General features: G+C 37.3%; 1 protein-coding gene across 1 annotated transcript in view; it reads right to left on the bottom strand.

The window, feature by feature from the left end:
* Positions 1-493: 493 nt before the first annotated feature.
* Positions 494-16,957, bottom strand: part of sec24d.L (SEC24 homolog D, COPII coat complex component L homeolog) — a 48,393-nt gene continuing 31,929 nt past the window's right edge. The window contains exons 12-23 of the mRNA XM_018251637.2: positions 15,948-16,139; positions 14,166-14,259; positions 13,604-13,720; positions 12,062-12,232; positions 11,630-11,726; positions 11,265-11,410; positions 9,670-9,808; positions 6,306-6,424; positions 5,608-5,787; positions 3,558-3,749; positions 3,328-3,417; positions 494-1,029 (exon numbers count right to left, since the gene is read on the bottom strand). Of these exons, the coding sequence (XP_018107126.1) occupies positions 889-1,029; positions 3,328-3,417; positions 3,558-3,749; positions 5,608-5,787; positions 6,306-6,424; positions 9,670-9,808; positions 11,265-11,410; positions 11,630-11,726; positions 12,062-12,232; positions 13,604-13,720; positions 14,166-14,259; positions 15,948-16,139 (1,678 nt within the window). The 3' untranslated portion in view covers positions 494-888. The remainder of the gene's footprint in view (positions 1,030-3,327; positions 3,418-3,557; positions 3,750-5,607; positions 5,788-6,305; positions 6,425-9,669; positions 9,809-11,264; positions 11,411-11,629; positions 11,727-12,061; positions 12,233-13,603; positions 13,721-14,165; positions 14,260-15,947; positions 16,140-16,957) is intronic.

Raw genomic sequence — 16,957 nt, forward strand, 5'->3', positions numbered from 1 at the left:
TTCGTGAATTTCGACGCATGCGCAGTTGTCGTGAAACAGAGAATTGCTCCAACTGTGCATGCGCCAATCCGCCGGTCTCATTCCAAAGATTCGCGAAGTGGCTGAAGATGGCGCCCGTGAACTCTGCTGGACAGAATCTGTACAGAGGGGTAAGTAAAAAGTTAGGGGCATTTGCCCCGGGTAAGACTTAGGCTGGGGGGAGGAGGGGGGTCTTTATAGGGTAGGGGGGTAGGGGATTTTTAACTTTAGGGTTTGTTTCTAATTTAAATTCAAAATATTTTTTTCCTTTTCCAGATAACTGGTTTAATGAGCATATATATATAAATATATATATATATATATATATATATATATATATATATATATATATATATATATATATACACCATATTCTCATCTTCTGTATAGCAGACAGCCCATTATATAGGCCTTCATTACTTTATAACAGTTGCACATAGTATCTTCTAATGAGAGGCATCTTACATACAGCTACTGTATAAATATGACACACCTTTTACTTATTTCTTTGAATTTGTGAATTGTATGCAATACCTAAAAAATACATATTTGCTCTATACAGAAATGGTCAATGACATATGGATGGATAGGATGGAATATTCATGTGCAAAGTCTGTGTCCTTTTTTTTTTACAAAGAATATTCACAGTGAACCAGTTCTGGGTTCTGGCTGAAATAAAAGATCATATTGGAGTCTCCTGTTCATCTACAAACTAAAATCATTTGTATAATGTTTACCTGAGTCTCTTATTTCTCATTCAATTAAAGCATGTATAAACTAAACCAGACTACGATGTGCAGATCAGGCTTTGGTATTGCAGGAATTTTCTTATGTTCTCTGTATTGGTTTGTGGAAGGTTCTGCATAGCCGTTAGGTAAGAAGCTGACGAATCTCTTTGTGCACACAACAGAGGAAATCCATGTATGAAGCTCCCCCTAAAAGGCCTTTGTCTTCTACCAACATCTGCCGGAAGCCCATCTCAGCCTTGTCCTTCTGCTTCACAAGGATAAGCTGTAAGAGAAATACATTAACATAGGGGATTATTCTTCAATATTCTCACTTTGTATAACTGCCATGTGCAACTCAATACGGCCTAGCTGCTGTTAAAGGGGACGTTCACCTTCCAAACACTTTTTTCAGTTCAGTTTTTTTCAGATTGTTCCCCAGAAATAATGACTTTTTTCATTTACTTTCCATTATTTATTTTTTCCAAAATCTAAGTTTAAAGTTGAATATTCCTGTCTCTGGTGTTTGAGTCTGGCAGCTCAGTAATTCAGGCGCAGACTCTGAACTGTTACAATTTTGCAACATTTAGTTGATACATTTCTCAGCAGTATCTCTGGAGTATTAGCAACTATTGTATCAATTCTAACAGCTGCCTGTAATGAAACCCAGAGATTCTGCTCAGCAGGGACAAAGATAAGAAATGTATCAACTAAATGTATTCAACAGTTTACAGGGTCGGCGACCCCCCATCCCAGAGCTGCTTTAGAAGGTGGAAAATTACACTTTACACTTTAATATTAGAAAAACGGTCACACATAGAAAATAGAAAGTAATTGGAAAAAGTTGTTATTTCTGGTGATCTATCTGAAAACAACTAGTTGTTTGAAGGTGAACAACCCCTTTAACAACAACTCCCAGTTCCCCCCAATAGCTATAAGATGGCTATAAACTATTGGTTAATTTATCATTTGTATCCCACACAATGATGGCTTATTGCTAGTTCCAATTGTTTGTTGCACTGACAGAGTGATCACATCATATGCAGTTTGACCACATGTCTATACTCATCAGGCTGGACAGGTACAATACAAACTACAGTAAATGCAGTGCCTTACAGTCCCATGTTGTTGCATATTCCCTCACATAAACAGACAGGCCGTAAGTCTACCTGCTTCTACATTAGAACAAAAATAAGTGATGCTGTTTTTTATAGTTTAAAACCACTGACTGGTAAATCACACACATGATGCTGTGCAGTCCCAGTTCTGTAAAAATACTGCTAGGCCCCATCCCTCAGTGATGGCTTTAGTATAAATGCATGTGTATGTTTTCCCTGTGTCTGTGTGGTCCCTTGAGGTGTCCTTCCACAAAACATGGAGGCAGATTAAAATTACCTGAAACTGCACCGTGTGTAACATTATAAGCACCACTAGGGCAGGGATTGATTCAAATGATATACTGTAAGCCAGAAAGAGGAGCCCTTGCTTAAAAGGCAGGTTCCCCTAACTTTTAATATGTTATAGAAATTCCCAATTGCTATTTCCTTGTAGCAACTAACAGTTGGTCTTCCTTTTTTTTTTTTATATATATAGTTATTGAATTATTTTCCTTGATGTTCTACATTTTTCCAGTTTTCAGATGGGGTCACTGATCCCACCAGCGTATTGCTCTCTGAGGCTACAATTTTATTATGATTGTTACTTTTTAAGGTGGCCATAGACTCAAAGATCCGCTCGTTTGGCGACATCGCCAAACGAGCGGATCTTTCCCTGATATGCCACTAAACTGCGTGGCTATATCGAGGGTTATTCGAGCGCTCGGCCGTATGGCCGAACGATCGAATTACGATGCGCCAAGCGGCTCCGACGGGTCGGTCGGGTAAAAATCCAACCTTCCCGATCGATATCGTGGCCAGATATCGATCGGGATGACCCGTCGGAAGCCCCCATACACGGGCAGATAAGCTGTCAAATCGGTCCAAACGACCGATATCGGCAGCTTTATCTGCCCGTGTATGGCCACCACTACTCCTTATCTTTCTATTCAAGCCCCCTCTATTCATATTCCAGTCTCCCATTCAAGCCACTGCCTGATTACTAAGGTAAACAAGAGATATTGTAGCTGTGGAAATACCAAACTGGTGAGCTTCTGAACAGAAATCTACATAAATGAAAAACCATAACAAATAAAAAGTAAAAAACCAATTGTAAATTGTCTCAGAATATCAGTGTCTATGTCATACTAAAAGTTAATTTGAAGGTGAACTACAAAAAAATCTCCAGTATCTCCAAGATATAATAAAACTATGAAACAAGAATCAAACATGATCAGTTCTGCATATGACTGACACTTCTAAATATCCCAGTATGTCAGCATATTCCCAGAACAGAATACATTGGCACTGCCAGATGGTAATAGTTCTGGTCCTGACAGTTACCCAATAAGGCAAAGCTTTTGTTCCCACGTCATATTAATGGTAAATATGAACACTCAAAGTAACAAAGCATAGCACATAATGGTCAGTTTCATGCATTTTATTCTGAGAGTCTGATATTTTATTCACTGTTGTGATGTATGTGTTACCTTCATAGAGTATTGGCATTTCTTCTGAATGGCTTCCATGATTGACTTCAGTTTTTTAGAATGGGGACTGTCCACTGTTGGAAGGGAAGTCTGGAAATAAAAAAGAATATATTAAAATAGAAAGAACGTGTGATGTGTGATTCCCATAAATTAAAAACACTGACTATAATTACTCTGATATACACTTCAGCAAAATAAAAGGCCTCACAGAAACTAGAAAAAATACTTACAGCTTCTGGTGTGATATGTGCAAAGGAAGGCACATTAAAAATCCCTTGGATGAACTCTGGAGGGGAATTGATGCCCAGCCACAGGAACATATTTATACCATTGGCCAGCAAAAATATCCCACCCTCAGATAAACGTTCCTCAGAGCAGCGTACTGGTGTTGGGATGGAATCGTTCTTTAAATCAATAGTGTGCTAGATAAGGAACAAAAACACACATACAGTATTTCTATTGTGACCAGACAATTCCAAGCACTTGATAATCATAGCCCTTAGAAGAAAATATTAACATATCAATGCACACCTACTGTATCTGCTAAGCTGAAGCATTCGTTTTAGCAATATGAACAATTGAGGAGGTGTAGCATTTTATAAATATAAATATGAAGATGCAATTTGATGCTGCACAAATGACACTATCCAGATGCCGCCTGTCACTGGGGCTCATTTATGAGTGCATAAATTATGGCTAACATTTTTAGAGTGGGGGGTGGTGTCTCTTCCAATGTGCACAGCATTAGCAAGGACATTAGCTTGCCATTTTATTAGCTGCTACCAACTTAAGCAGCAAGTTAATCATATTCTAATGCCGTTATTAATATCATTGGTGCACCAGAAGTGACTCTATCATGTGTATTGTAAGCAAATTGCCTTTTTTAGAGTGGGGATAGCATCATCAGGGCCACCATTAGAAATCACGGGGCCCCGTACAACAAAATGTTCAGGGCCCCCTGGGCCCCGCCCCCAAGCCCCACCCGGCCCCCAAGCCCCACCCCAGATCCCGCCCACTCCACACTACAGTTAAAAGACCACATAGACGTCAGTGTTAAAAAAGGTAACTCCCCCCACACACACACATTATAAAAAGCTATTGATGGTCAGGCCCCCTTATAAGTTACCAAAAAACTGTGGTGCCAGAGACCCCCATAAAAATTTTTTAAAAAAATTGGTGGTCAGGGCCCCCCTACAAGTTAAAAAACAAAATAATTGGTGATCAGGGCCCCCCTATAAGTTAAAAAAAAAATTGCATCCAGGGCCCCCCATAAAAGTTTATTTTAGAAAGCCATTGTTTTTTTTTAAAAAGCCATCAGGCCCCCCCTGCAAGTAAAAAAAAAATTCATGCCCCCCCCCACACAAGTTATAAAAAGCCATTGGTAATCAGGGGCCCTCCTGCAAGTAAAAAAAAAATTGCTTGCCAAGGTTTAGTGTCTAAGGGGGGGCCCGGCCATGCTTCACTTACTTGATTAGCCGGGCCACCCTGCTGTCAGCGTGCTGCACAGCAGCTCTGTGCATGGAAGCTTTTCTCCTATTAAGATTTCCTGTACCCTCGTGGTCCTTTAAGAATAAGTCCGGGTAACGCTGTACAGGGATTGAATAAGGGGATCCAATCCGAATGCAGATTTACCGGGATTTATTCTTAAAGGACCAATGAGGTTACAGCAGATCTTAATAGGACAAAATCTTCCTTGTACAGAGCTGCTGTGCAGCACGCTGAAAGCAGGGGGGCCCGGCTAATCAAGTAAGTGAAGCATGGCCGGGCCCCCCCTTAGACACAAAATCCTGCAGGCCCGGGACAACTGTCCCCCCCTGTAACCCCCGGATGGCAGCCCTGAGCCATTTCCAGCATGCCATTGCACATAGCATTAATAAATGTGTTATAGTGCAATTAGGTGGTGCTTGTGAAGGTTGGCCAGGACATTGGGACTCCACTCAAATACTAGCAAGTGCCATCAGGTATCACTCTATGTTCTATGTCAGGTTGTTGCTGCAGTCTCTACACTATGCAAAATACACTGATTTGTTCAAGCCTCTTTGGGATTATTTTTTACAAGTAAAGAAAACCAATAGAGGGAACATAGCCCTATCTTGTCCAATGCTAATTTAGGTAGCAACCAAACTTTTCAGCCACTTAAGTAAGGAAGGAATGTATGCTGATGTTGTATTGTCTAATTTAACATGGTAATACTGTGTTTTTCCTAGGTGCAGCAGATGTTTGTACATTTTTCCTAGGTATAGCAGATGTTTATTGCAAAGAGTCCCTGACCTCACTTACTATTGGTAGAAGCTGTGGGTAGAAGAACAATTGCGAGCTTGCCACGTCCATGCACATAACCAGCTGTCTTTGAAATGCTCGTTCATCAGTGGGAACCTCAGGACTGCCAATCAGAACCTCATTTTTTAACAAGCAGTTCATATATACAGGGAGCAGTTTCATGGAGTCTGGAAGGATGAGCTGAAAAAGATGACATTCCGGAGTTGATTTTTTTTTTTTGTTACTGGAACATCTGCATGAATGCATGACTTTCCAGGCATAATAAAGTTGGCATGTCAATAATGTACAAAAGGAATTCATTGTTTTTCAGTACTAGCAAGTGTCATTTAATCAAAAAACTGGCAGATGTTTCTGAACCTGTGTCAGGGGGAATGGTAAGTGTCAATGGCAAACTATAGATTTTGGGACTGAGCTACCGGTCACAGACACAGCAGCTTGCTGGATTTAGGTTTGTTTCTATGGCAAATATTAGAGAGTGCGATTGAAGAGAGAGATATAGGGCCTGATTTAAGCCTGATATACCTTCATTGCCTGCCATGAGTTCATCTCAGGCCATATACTTATAATGGGGATGGCAGACTGTGGCAGTGGGTCAAACAAGGGTCTATTGCTAATGCACTTGGATGTGACATGTTTCATGCTTTATGTTTAGACACTCTTAAGAAATGCCCTTATATCACCCTAATGAAATTGCTCACCTGACTGACAGCTGAAGGACTGGCACAAGTCTTTCTGTAGCATGCCAACATGTGTGCCGTCTGACTAATCAGCACATCACGAACTGTCTTCAGAGGATGGTGAAGAATTGCTTTGTATGCTACAGAGAAACAACATAGCATATTAAAAAGGTTTATATTAAGTTTAGCAAATCAGGTTTTATAAACAATATCACTGTAGGACAGCAATATCATTATGGCACAATGCTATTCAGATTCTGTTTATTACCTTATTTGTATTCCATCTCAGCAGCTGAGTCTAATATCCTGGCAGGTTTGCAGACAATATATGTTCCAACATGAACAATAAACAATAGCATTTAAAAATAATAAGCTGCTTTCTGTTGGTAATCATGTTCACAAGCCTGCCTAAGGAGACATCTCTGCTGCCCTCAGAGTCCCATTACAGGCCTTATCACTGTTGCTGTCCATTTTCCTGTAAATTGCATCTATGAAAATGGCCTTTGTGCAAGGGTTTGCAGTACTTTTTATACCGCAGGGTGAATTGCAAGCGGATGGGAAAGTAAGGCATTTTCTCCGTATTACACCTTTGTGGTTGGGTTTAAAACAAGAGTATCCAAGTTACAGCTTGGCTGTTGGAAAACTACAACTTCCATCCTCACTGTATTTCAACAGCAGCCATAGGAAATCTATAGATTGGACAGACCTGGATTAAATCTACAGTTTTACTTGCATTTATTTGAAAATGCAATATCCACACATATACATACACGCACACACACACACACACACTATTATTCAGCAACAAACAAGCTAAAGGGAAAAATGTGAATCATGTATTATAATATATAGGTGATGTGCAAAGTAACATTTTATTTCTGGAGGCTAAATTTCACTTTGTTTCACCTCCTAAGACCCGAGAGTGCGAACTACCTTCTGTCTACTGTTACTTCTGTGCTTAAACTGTTTTATATATATATATATATATATATATATATATAAACTTCGAATAGAGTCTGCACTCAGTCAATACAAGATACTGACTGACGTTTCGGCCCCCTTGAGGCCTTTCTAAAAGTAACTCATACACATTAGAATATGCCTTTTAACTACATACTGGGGGGCAAACAGCTTCAATAGAGATGACGTTTTCTAAAAGTAATAATCTAACCCTAAGCTATGAAAAAATAATCACATCGCTCTTTAGTACCTAAATCATGTCCAGCAAACACTTGTTATCGCTAACCAAATTGCCAGTTCTAAATGGCTTGAATAGTTAAATGGATCTCTCAGCACTCTCTCAATGTTAGTTATGTGTTGCCATTAACTCCTTCCACACAATCTATTTTATGTGTCAAAATATAGCGCAATATAATTCCCAAATATACATGTGTGAATATACACTATAGTTATCTCCTATAGATATAAATAAATCTAATATAACCCACAAGTGTGTCATTAAATTCATCATACAATCTAGATCAAACATACATATTGCACCACCCTTTTGTGACCTGATTCTCTCCTAGTGTCAATCTTGTAGTCCTAGTCAAATATATGCAACAAAGATGGAAAATATATAACCCACTATAATAAACCCTGTGTGCAACCCTCCCCTTCAAACTCGGTGTCCTTATGTAAAATAACACATCTTCTTGGACTATACATACATACTGTTTAAGCCTCTAACTCTCCCAGCAGACTCCCTTCATATGGAACGTTTGGTGCATGAACGCAATGAGAATAAACTGAGATATGTGGGCAAATATCACTCATTCTAAAAGCAAAACAAATACCACACCATGTCTGGTTTAGAGTAGCATACAAATTGATAAAAAAGCGTGCATGGCAGTATTATGTTTATGTTCTGATAAGGGCCCAGAATTATTCTTGCACACTCACACATAAAGCTTGCCAAATAAACCTTGTGAAGTAGTTGCCGTTATTCTGCATGGCGAGACTACAAACACTATATTAACACCACTACAATATTTTAAGCTTGTCATTCAAGAATAAAACAAGGCTGTTGGGATTTGGGATGAGGTGGATAAGCATCTCTACATTTCAGGGGATTATTGAGTACGGAATGCTTCTTAAGACTCTTACTGTACATTGGACAGGGTTGGGACATGCTATAGCATTTTATTTCTTTTTGTCCTTTTAAAATCATTTTAAAATATAGAATGTGTTGTGGGGTTAAGCTTGTAGGTAATGTCTTTAATGCACATTTCATAGTCTAAAGGGGTTATTATATCAAAATCCGAAATCTGAAAACTACTCCGACCAAATCTGCACGTTTTTTTTCTCCTTATTTATAAATAAATTTTTTTAAAAATTTCTGGTGCTGGATAAAATCTAATCGTATGATTTTTTTGCCTGAAAACCATTAAATCTTCAGATTATTGCACGAAACCCAGCACAGATCAGGATATCTTCTAGACTAGACCACCACACCAATGGGGCAAATTTACTAACCTCCAAAAATTCACCAGCAACACTTCGCCAGGCGTAGATTCGCCAGGACAACGCTAATTCACTAAAATCCGAAGTTGCTTCCATGGCGCCGAACGCTGGCAAAGTTGCGCTAGCGTTACTGCACCAAGCGAAGCGAAGTTGCACTGGCATTGCCTAATTTGCATACGGCGGGAAGTTGAATGGACGTATATGTTGCAGCAAATACATTACACTATGGGAAACTTTAATAAAATAAAGTTGTTATATTGCCCTACACATGAGCCCAGTGTATAGTTTATGTGCCATATGTTAGTAAATGTAGGGGGGGAAACCGGTTACCCCAAAAAAAAAATACGCTCTTTTTCAGCCTATCACCCTGAAAAAGGAAAAGACGGTAGCGTTGTTTGGGACTTAAAAATTTCTTAACTAATTTTTTAAGGAACTCCTATCTACTCTATTGCACTTCGCCTGGTCTGAGTTGGCGAAGGTAAGTATGGCACAAGAGGTAAGTTCAGTAAAATCTGCATTTTAGTGAATTTGCGTAGTTACGTCCATTCACCAGAGCGCAAATTCACCAGGCTTTAGGGAGCGAATTACCAGTAGAGTCTTTCTCCTTCGCTAGCGAAGTTACACGGGCGACCATTAGTAAATCGGTGAAGTTCCGAAATGACGCCACCCTGGCAAATTTTTACCGGCCTTTAGTAAATTTGCCCCATTGACAACACCATCTGGGTTTAATAAATTCTGAAAAATTCAAGGTTTTTTTGCCACTAAAAATTCATATTTTATAGTAAAAGAAACTTGAATGTTTCAATATACACATATGGCAGTGGCTTTATTTCTAAAACACACCAACACAAAAAAAGATTTACATGGTTAACCCACCAGAATGATGGCAGGCATTGCCAGTGAATCCTTTTGGGAGCCTCACCTGATTTAGCAAAGAAGTTTATGAGGACATCTGTTTCACAACTCTTGTAGATATCTGCCATCTGAGAGCTACAGCTGAGACTGATGTTATGGATAAGAAGACGTCTTTGGCCACTGATGGTTGTGTACAGTAATGCGCACTAAAATAAAGCAAACCGTGTCACTAGTGCATGAAACATATACAATTATTTAACAACACACAACACCTACATCACAAAAACCACTACTTTTATACTAAAAGTACTAAAAATGCAGATAGTATTAGAGTCCTACAATGCCAGACATTACATGACTTTTATAACAATCAATAATGCTCCAAAATGAGCTTCATGTACTTGAGATGCTGCAGCTCAAAACAAGGTTTTGTTTTATGCCCACACAGCACTTCTGTCACATTTAAATTTAGGTTTGATGCCACTCCTATGGTGCAGTTGAAGCATGCTGAGATCAGAAAGCAGTAATTCTCCTGCAGATAAAATTTATATAAGCACATATTTCTTTTATGTAAATGATTAAACTAAAACTATAAACTGGTTAGTTGGCTTTGTAGTGTAGTATATTTGCAGGCCCACAGGATAATTGCAGCTGTGCTTGTGGTTATCAAAAACAGAGTATTTATAACAGAGACAATAAACTAGCACCGCCTCATAATTAAAGAGACAACACAACATAAACACAGCAGCCCTTTTCTTCACGATTATCCCAATTGCCATTCTCTGCTCTCCAGCACAGGGCAAATCTAATTTACTCTTCAGCAAAAGCAACAGGAGAAAACTGCCCCTCTTGGAAATGTATAGGACAAGCTGCCTTTTGCATATTGAAAAATGAACGAATGTGTTCATATATATTTTTTAAACACCAGTGAATGGATTATGTAAAAAGCTTAAAGAGTTCTGAATGTTCAACCTGGGACATTGTAGTTCTCCAGCTATACACTATTGATGTGTCTGGCAAAAAAACAAGGATAGGCAGCAGTAATCTGTTACTTTCTTGAACTTTCCATTTAGTAAAATATGGCTTAATTATTTCAACCTTTCGGTGCAGATGCACCTTGGATTTTGAGGTCCAAGGTACCATATGGTTTGTTTTTCTAAATGTGTATACAATGTCAGTCTCCTTGAAATGTTAAATTGTTACCATACTGTCTGGGTTTATCTAAAACATCCCCATACATATTTAAAAGGAGCTTACATAATAGCTTTAGGCTGTAAATGCCTTGTAGGCCCAACCATCTGTACAACTAACGGCTGCCAGACCCAGAGGGCCTCATTTTTCCCTAATTTATATTCAGAATGTAAAAGAATTATTATATACAATTGCCTCATTGATGGGAAAAGGTAAAGTAAACATAATTCATACAATTTCTGACAACACTGCGCTGACTATCTACATAATACAGTACCTTATTGTTTATGTTATTACCTAAAGAAGAATAGGGATGACGAACTCTGTTTAGTTATAAACTTCTTTTCTGACAAAGGTGAATACGGGACTTTATTTATCTAACATATTCAAACATAATTTGCATAAAAACTGTTTCTACAAATAGTTATTCACTATAAGTGACATACAATGAGATATTTAATATTAATATACCTGAATTAATGCTCCAGTGTCCTCATTAAGTTTATCATCATGCTTAAACTCCACAGTGACTGTCTTGTCACAATCCACACCAGCCATTTCTACATCAGAAGTATTGCTCATGTAGATTCCTCCAAAGAAATCTGTAGCCCTGAAACCTAAGGAGACCCAAAAATATATAACTACGACATGTATGTATTAACTTTTTACAAAGACACCAGACTGGGTCAGATTCATCTTACCAGAATTTCAGCTGGTAAGAAAATGTAAACTATTCAGGCAGCTACAGTATAATGATTCTATTGCTTTTTTGGAAAAGATACACGCTTTTAAGTAAGGTGCAATCGTACATATGGCTTATTCTTTTGACAGTTTACCTGTGCTTGTGCGAACTCTCATGATTGCATCAAATCCTATTCTTTTTTCAATATCTTTCCTAAGATCACTTATAAATTGCTGACCATCTGTGTGCACCTAAAAATATAAGATGAAAAAAATCAGAAAATTAAGCCTTATCACCAGTAGATGGCACTGACATGCAACTAATCCTCTATGCAATAACACTGGCCATACTGAGAATGATTTTATTTACTCAGCCCCTCCAGATCATCTATTGGTGCATGTAATGGGTAAAATAATGGTCTACCCAATTGATATCTGTCCAGAATTTCATAGATGTATCGGGCAGGTAGAAAATCCCATAGCATGAGGACAACATCAGGCCACTTATGCAGTGCTATCCTTAAATCTTACATGGGACCCTATGCCTTCCATAAAGAAGCAACAAGTGTTTCCAGTAATTCCCTTACCTGAAATTGACTGTATTTGTAAAGGCTGCCTCCTGTTTGCATTGTCACAGTTCCCATGGAGGCTACATCCACATGCTGGTTTGGGAAAAGGAAAAGATCGATACAGCATCCATTGGCCACACATTCCTTGGCCAGGTTTTCATAAAGATTACTCTGGGGCATGAAAAGAGTCTATGAAGAAACAAGACAAACAGTTATGGCAGACCTTGTGATAAGGTCTAATATTTTGTTTTTAAAACCTCCATTTTAAGCAAATTTGTTAGTAAAAGAGTATTCATTTCTGACCCAAAGATTCTAAAATGTGATACTGACACTAAAAAATAAGAAAAAATATTAATGTACATTAAAAATTACCTATAGGTCATGTTGATATTTTTTCCCTGATAGGTCTGCTTTTGTAAGTAATTGTTAGTTAAGTTCCTAAGCCTGACTGTTTTGCCAACATGACCGTTCCTTCTCAACCTGTTTGTAACTACTGCTGACTACTGCTGCACAAATATGGCAGCCAGGCCCGGACTGTGGGTTCTGGCAAATGCCAGAGGGGCTGCTATAAGGTGCCATAGAAAGTCAGTATTTAGTGGGCTGTTGGGGGTTGTTTGGGCCTCTGTGTACCTGAAATGCTATGGCCTATTTCCATTCTCAGTCCAGACCTGATGACAGCCTCCTCATAGAGAAACATGGGGATCAAAAAGGTAACGTAAAAACTTTGGACAAATAATTTAATGGCAAAATCATAAATAGTATGCAAAGACAATGTTATGGTAGATGTCAAGATGTCAATTAAATGTCTGATGTCAGTATCTCTTTAAGCATGGTTTGTGCAAGGCAACTGTTAATGGAAGATTTACCACAGCCCTATTTTCTCAGCTGACATATAGTTCATGTCTTCAAACAGTTAGGGAATGTCATTTTCTATGCACCCCCTCTACATAACATAACCCTGCCCATATGAAATAAAATACACTACATTTTTTAAGTTAACCATAGCAACCAATAAGATGTTTGCTTTTAAACATCTGACCACTAAGTAATAGTAGTTGATTGGTTGTTCTGGGTAACTGCACCTGGGAAAACAAAAACATAGTTTATTTTATTACATAATACCATTCGTTTCTTGTGACTCATCATCTTATGCTTCTAAGGATATTATCAGTTAATTCAAAGATCCAATAGAATTTCCCTCTGGTACCCTTTACAGTACAGGATTTTGAATATCTCTGACTGATCACAGATGAACTAATGTAAATAAACCAATGGGTATACCAGGATGATTACCAAGCTACCAATTCAATTCTCTGATTCAGCCATCAACATATTGTAAGACTCACACATATAAAATTACTGTTTAATGTTCCAATTTACAGATATAGAACCATTGTAGATACTGTACTGGTATGTCAAGATGCTGATTTTACTGTTCTCTTACAATAATGTATATTTTAGCTACACATTTCTTTTCCAAATGTGTCAAATATCAGAGAAACATAACAGTTGTTTAAATTAACAGATGTTTTATTACACAGTTCTGCTCTTGGTCGGTACCTTTTCTTTCTCAGTATTTATTAACTTCCTGTCGTCTCTGTTCCTTAACTTCCCAGGTGCCTCTGCAGTTGGTAGCGATGACTGAAAGATAAAAAGCTTGCCCGCACATTCCGATGCCTGTTTTGATTTAAAAGAAAATGAAAGCTCAACATGTCAGGGCCACAATAACCATAGTAATATTGTTAAATTTTACATACTTTTTATTTCATAACACTGTAATATACAGAGAGTAGCTTGCTGGCACTATATAAATAATTGATGATGAGGATGATAATGAACTAAGTAAAGAGTGAGGACCCCACATACACTGTAGATATTCTACTTTACTAAGCCCCACTAGAGTCCAGCCTATTTAAATATACAAGCTAATATAGGCTGTACAAAATTAAGCAAGAACTTATGCATATCCCTGCTAAATCTTCTTCCTATGTCATATGCAGTTTAATAACAGAGCTTAATTTCTTATCAGCACTAGAACACCAGAGAGATGTATTATTCCATCTATTAAATATATTAGAAACAAACACAGCAACATAATGATATACTATAATATAATTCTAACCTTTAGTGCCTCCATGCCAGCCTGGATAACAGGAGCAAAGACCGTTTCACTTTCATTAGTATCAGCAAACATCTCGGGAATCTGACTCAATAAACTGCATGAGAATGGAATTAATTTAGGGATGGGACAACATGTAAACCAACAGCAATAACTTTTAGAGCAACCAGCTAAAGGGGTAGTTCAACTTTAAGTTAACTTTTAGTGGTTTATTTAAAAAAACTCGAATTAATCAATTTTTTTCTTATGAAACTAATCTCCGACCAAACTCCCTTCCATGAATTGAACTCATTCATCAACAATTTGACCAAATCGAATTTTCGCTGTGAAAACCTGACTTTATCGGGGTATTCAGTGCAGATCACAATGTCAAGAAACAACTTCAGGGACATTGCTATTGACTTCTACATGACCTCGACAGATTTGAGATGGTGTATTTTCTAGTTCAGATTTTTTACAGCTTTGGGGTATAATAAATCTCTAACAGTTCAAGTTTTTCACCCCACAAAAAATTCAAGTTTTCCCCTTGACCAGATAAATCTGAGGTTTAATAAATGGACCCCTATGTATGTTAAATAATGTCCTATTCTTATCAGTTTTTCAAAGGATCTTAATTTTTTATTGACCCCAGCAGACAAAAATCTATTGCTCTGTGAGGCTACAATGTTATTGTTACTTTTTATTACTTTTATTATTTATTCCTTTTATTATTATTATTATTTATTACTTTTTTTTATCCAGGCTCTCTCCTATTCTTATTCTCAGTCTCTCATTCAAACATCTCCCTGGTTGCTAGAATAAATTGTACCCTAGCAACTAGATAGTTGCTGAAAAAAAGTTAAGTGATTTAAAAACAGTTGTGTCTCAGAACATCACTCTCTAAATCATACTAAAAATAGATTTAAAGGTGAAATACCTTTAAAAGGACTAAATGTCCTTCACTTTATCTAGGGTATTTGTAGATTTGTAAGTAACATATCAAAAAAGCTACATGTAACAACCAATATTTGAATGTATTATTCAGCAATGGCTAGTCTGTCACAATTCAGTTGCTGATTTTTGGTTAAAGGACAAACATTCTACTTGTAATCTTTATAATGAGAATTGGAAAAATTATAGATTAGCCAACAAAGCAAGAGGAATGTAAAGCACAAAATTCAGTGATCTAACAACATAAAAAGTCTGAAGTTAGAGAACACTGGGATGTAGTGAATGTGACAGTTCAGAGATTACAACTCCATAGAAATAGAAATTTTGGATAATGTAATAAATGTTCAAATATTTGCTCCAAATCCAAATGTATAGCAAACAATCATATGATTCCTATCAATGAAGTGACCAGTTAATAGTGGCTGCTATGAATTAACTAGACCTAAGGAAAACTTTGTAGCATTTATTACTAGAAATGTCTAATGGATGACCTTACAGCATTCTGTGAGCTGTAATTTAACAGCAACGGGAACACTGTTATGCAAAAGAAAAAAATTTAAAGCATAATACATGTAATTTTCATGGGTGATGAAATCTACCCTCCCGAATAGTCACTGGTAAGAGCTACATCCATGTTTTATATCTGGATGCTCCCAAAAGTTTTCATTAAAATACTATTTACATGACCTAGCATGGACATACTGTATAGTCATAGGCCGGTGTTTTCTATTTCAGCAATATTTTGTTACTCTTCTGCATCACTTATTTACTTAAAGAAAATACATTTTGTTTATTTACTTAAAGAAAAAACATTTTAGCATGTAAAAAAAGGCGATTCGATTGAAATAACATTACTTGTTAATCACTGATTTTGATTCCTTAAAGTTGACTAGAAATCCATCCAACAGAGGAAGAAAAACCTCAGCTGTGTCTGTAACCACCATCATCTGAGGCTGGGCCAGGTTACTGTTGACATTGTAAAAGTGTAGAACCTTGTTATATGTGACAAATCCAACCCTGATTGCTGATGATTCTGAATTCTCCTCTCTGTTGGCAAATAGAAAAAACATTTGTTATAGGTAAGTCTGAGAAACATTGATGCATTAACACAAATGGCCTAAGTAGAGTGGTATGATATTCAAATTTCGGGTAATTCTGATAATGTATAGAAAAAAAATACAAATGAACAGATATGTCCAAATACATCTACGTACCCATGTTAGAATTCCATTTTATTCTACGTGTAATGGCTTTTATAAATATATCTAAGAATGCTAACAGCATAGAAATTGAAATTGGTATGGCCTATGTACATATAGGGAGGGATTTATTAAGTTCTGAATACCCGAAATCCAAAAAATTCGGATTTTTCTGACCTTAAAAATAATCAGAATTTCGGGATTTATTAAAGTCTGATGGTATGAAACCTCTGAATCTGAAATCCCAGCACCTCAAAGCTCTCTGGGTCCTGTATTAGTCAGATGATTTTGGAGACTTTGGGCCAAAGAGTCAGAAAACTCTGAAAAATTTGACTTTTCAGGCAAAGTTCCGAAGTTTGCCCGAACCTATTCTTTTGAATGATATAAGGTCCGTTCGGGAATTCGGAGTTGCTCCGATTTTTATCTTAGAAATACTGAGATAAATTCGGAGCTTGATAAATAACCCCCATAAAATATAGTATGTAATTAGTTTTTTGTCAGCAGTAACATAAAAAGGCTTACTTTGTCAAATACTTTTTCAAAAGGAATTTGCAAGTGCCCAAACAGATTTGGGATTGTAAGGGAAAGAGTGTGAAACAAATAGAGTCATCACAAAGCTGGAATGTGAAACGCATATGACTTTAATTCCGTGGAAGATAACATCTG

Source organism: Xenopus laevis, chromosome 1L (assembly GCF_017654675.1).
Source record: "Xenopus laevis strain J_2021 chromosome 1L, Xenopus_laevis_v10.1, whole genome shotgun sequence".
Taxonomy (NCBI): Eukaryota; Metazoa; Chordata; class Amphibia; order Anura; family Pipidae; genus Xenopus; species Xenopus laevis.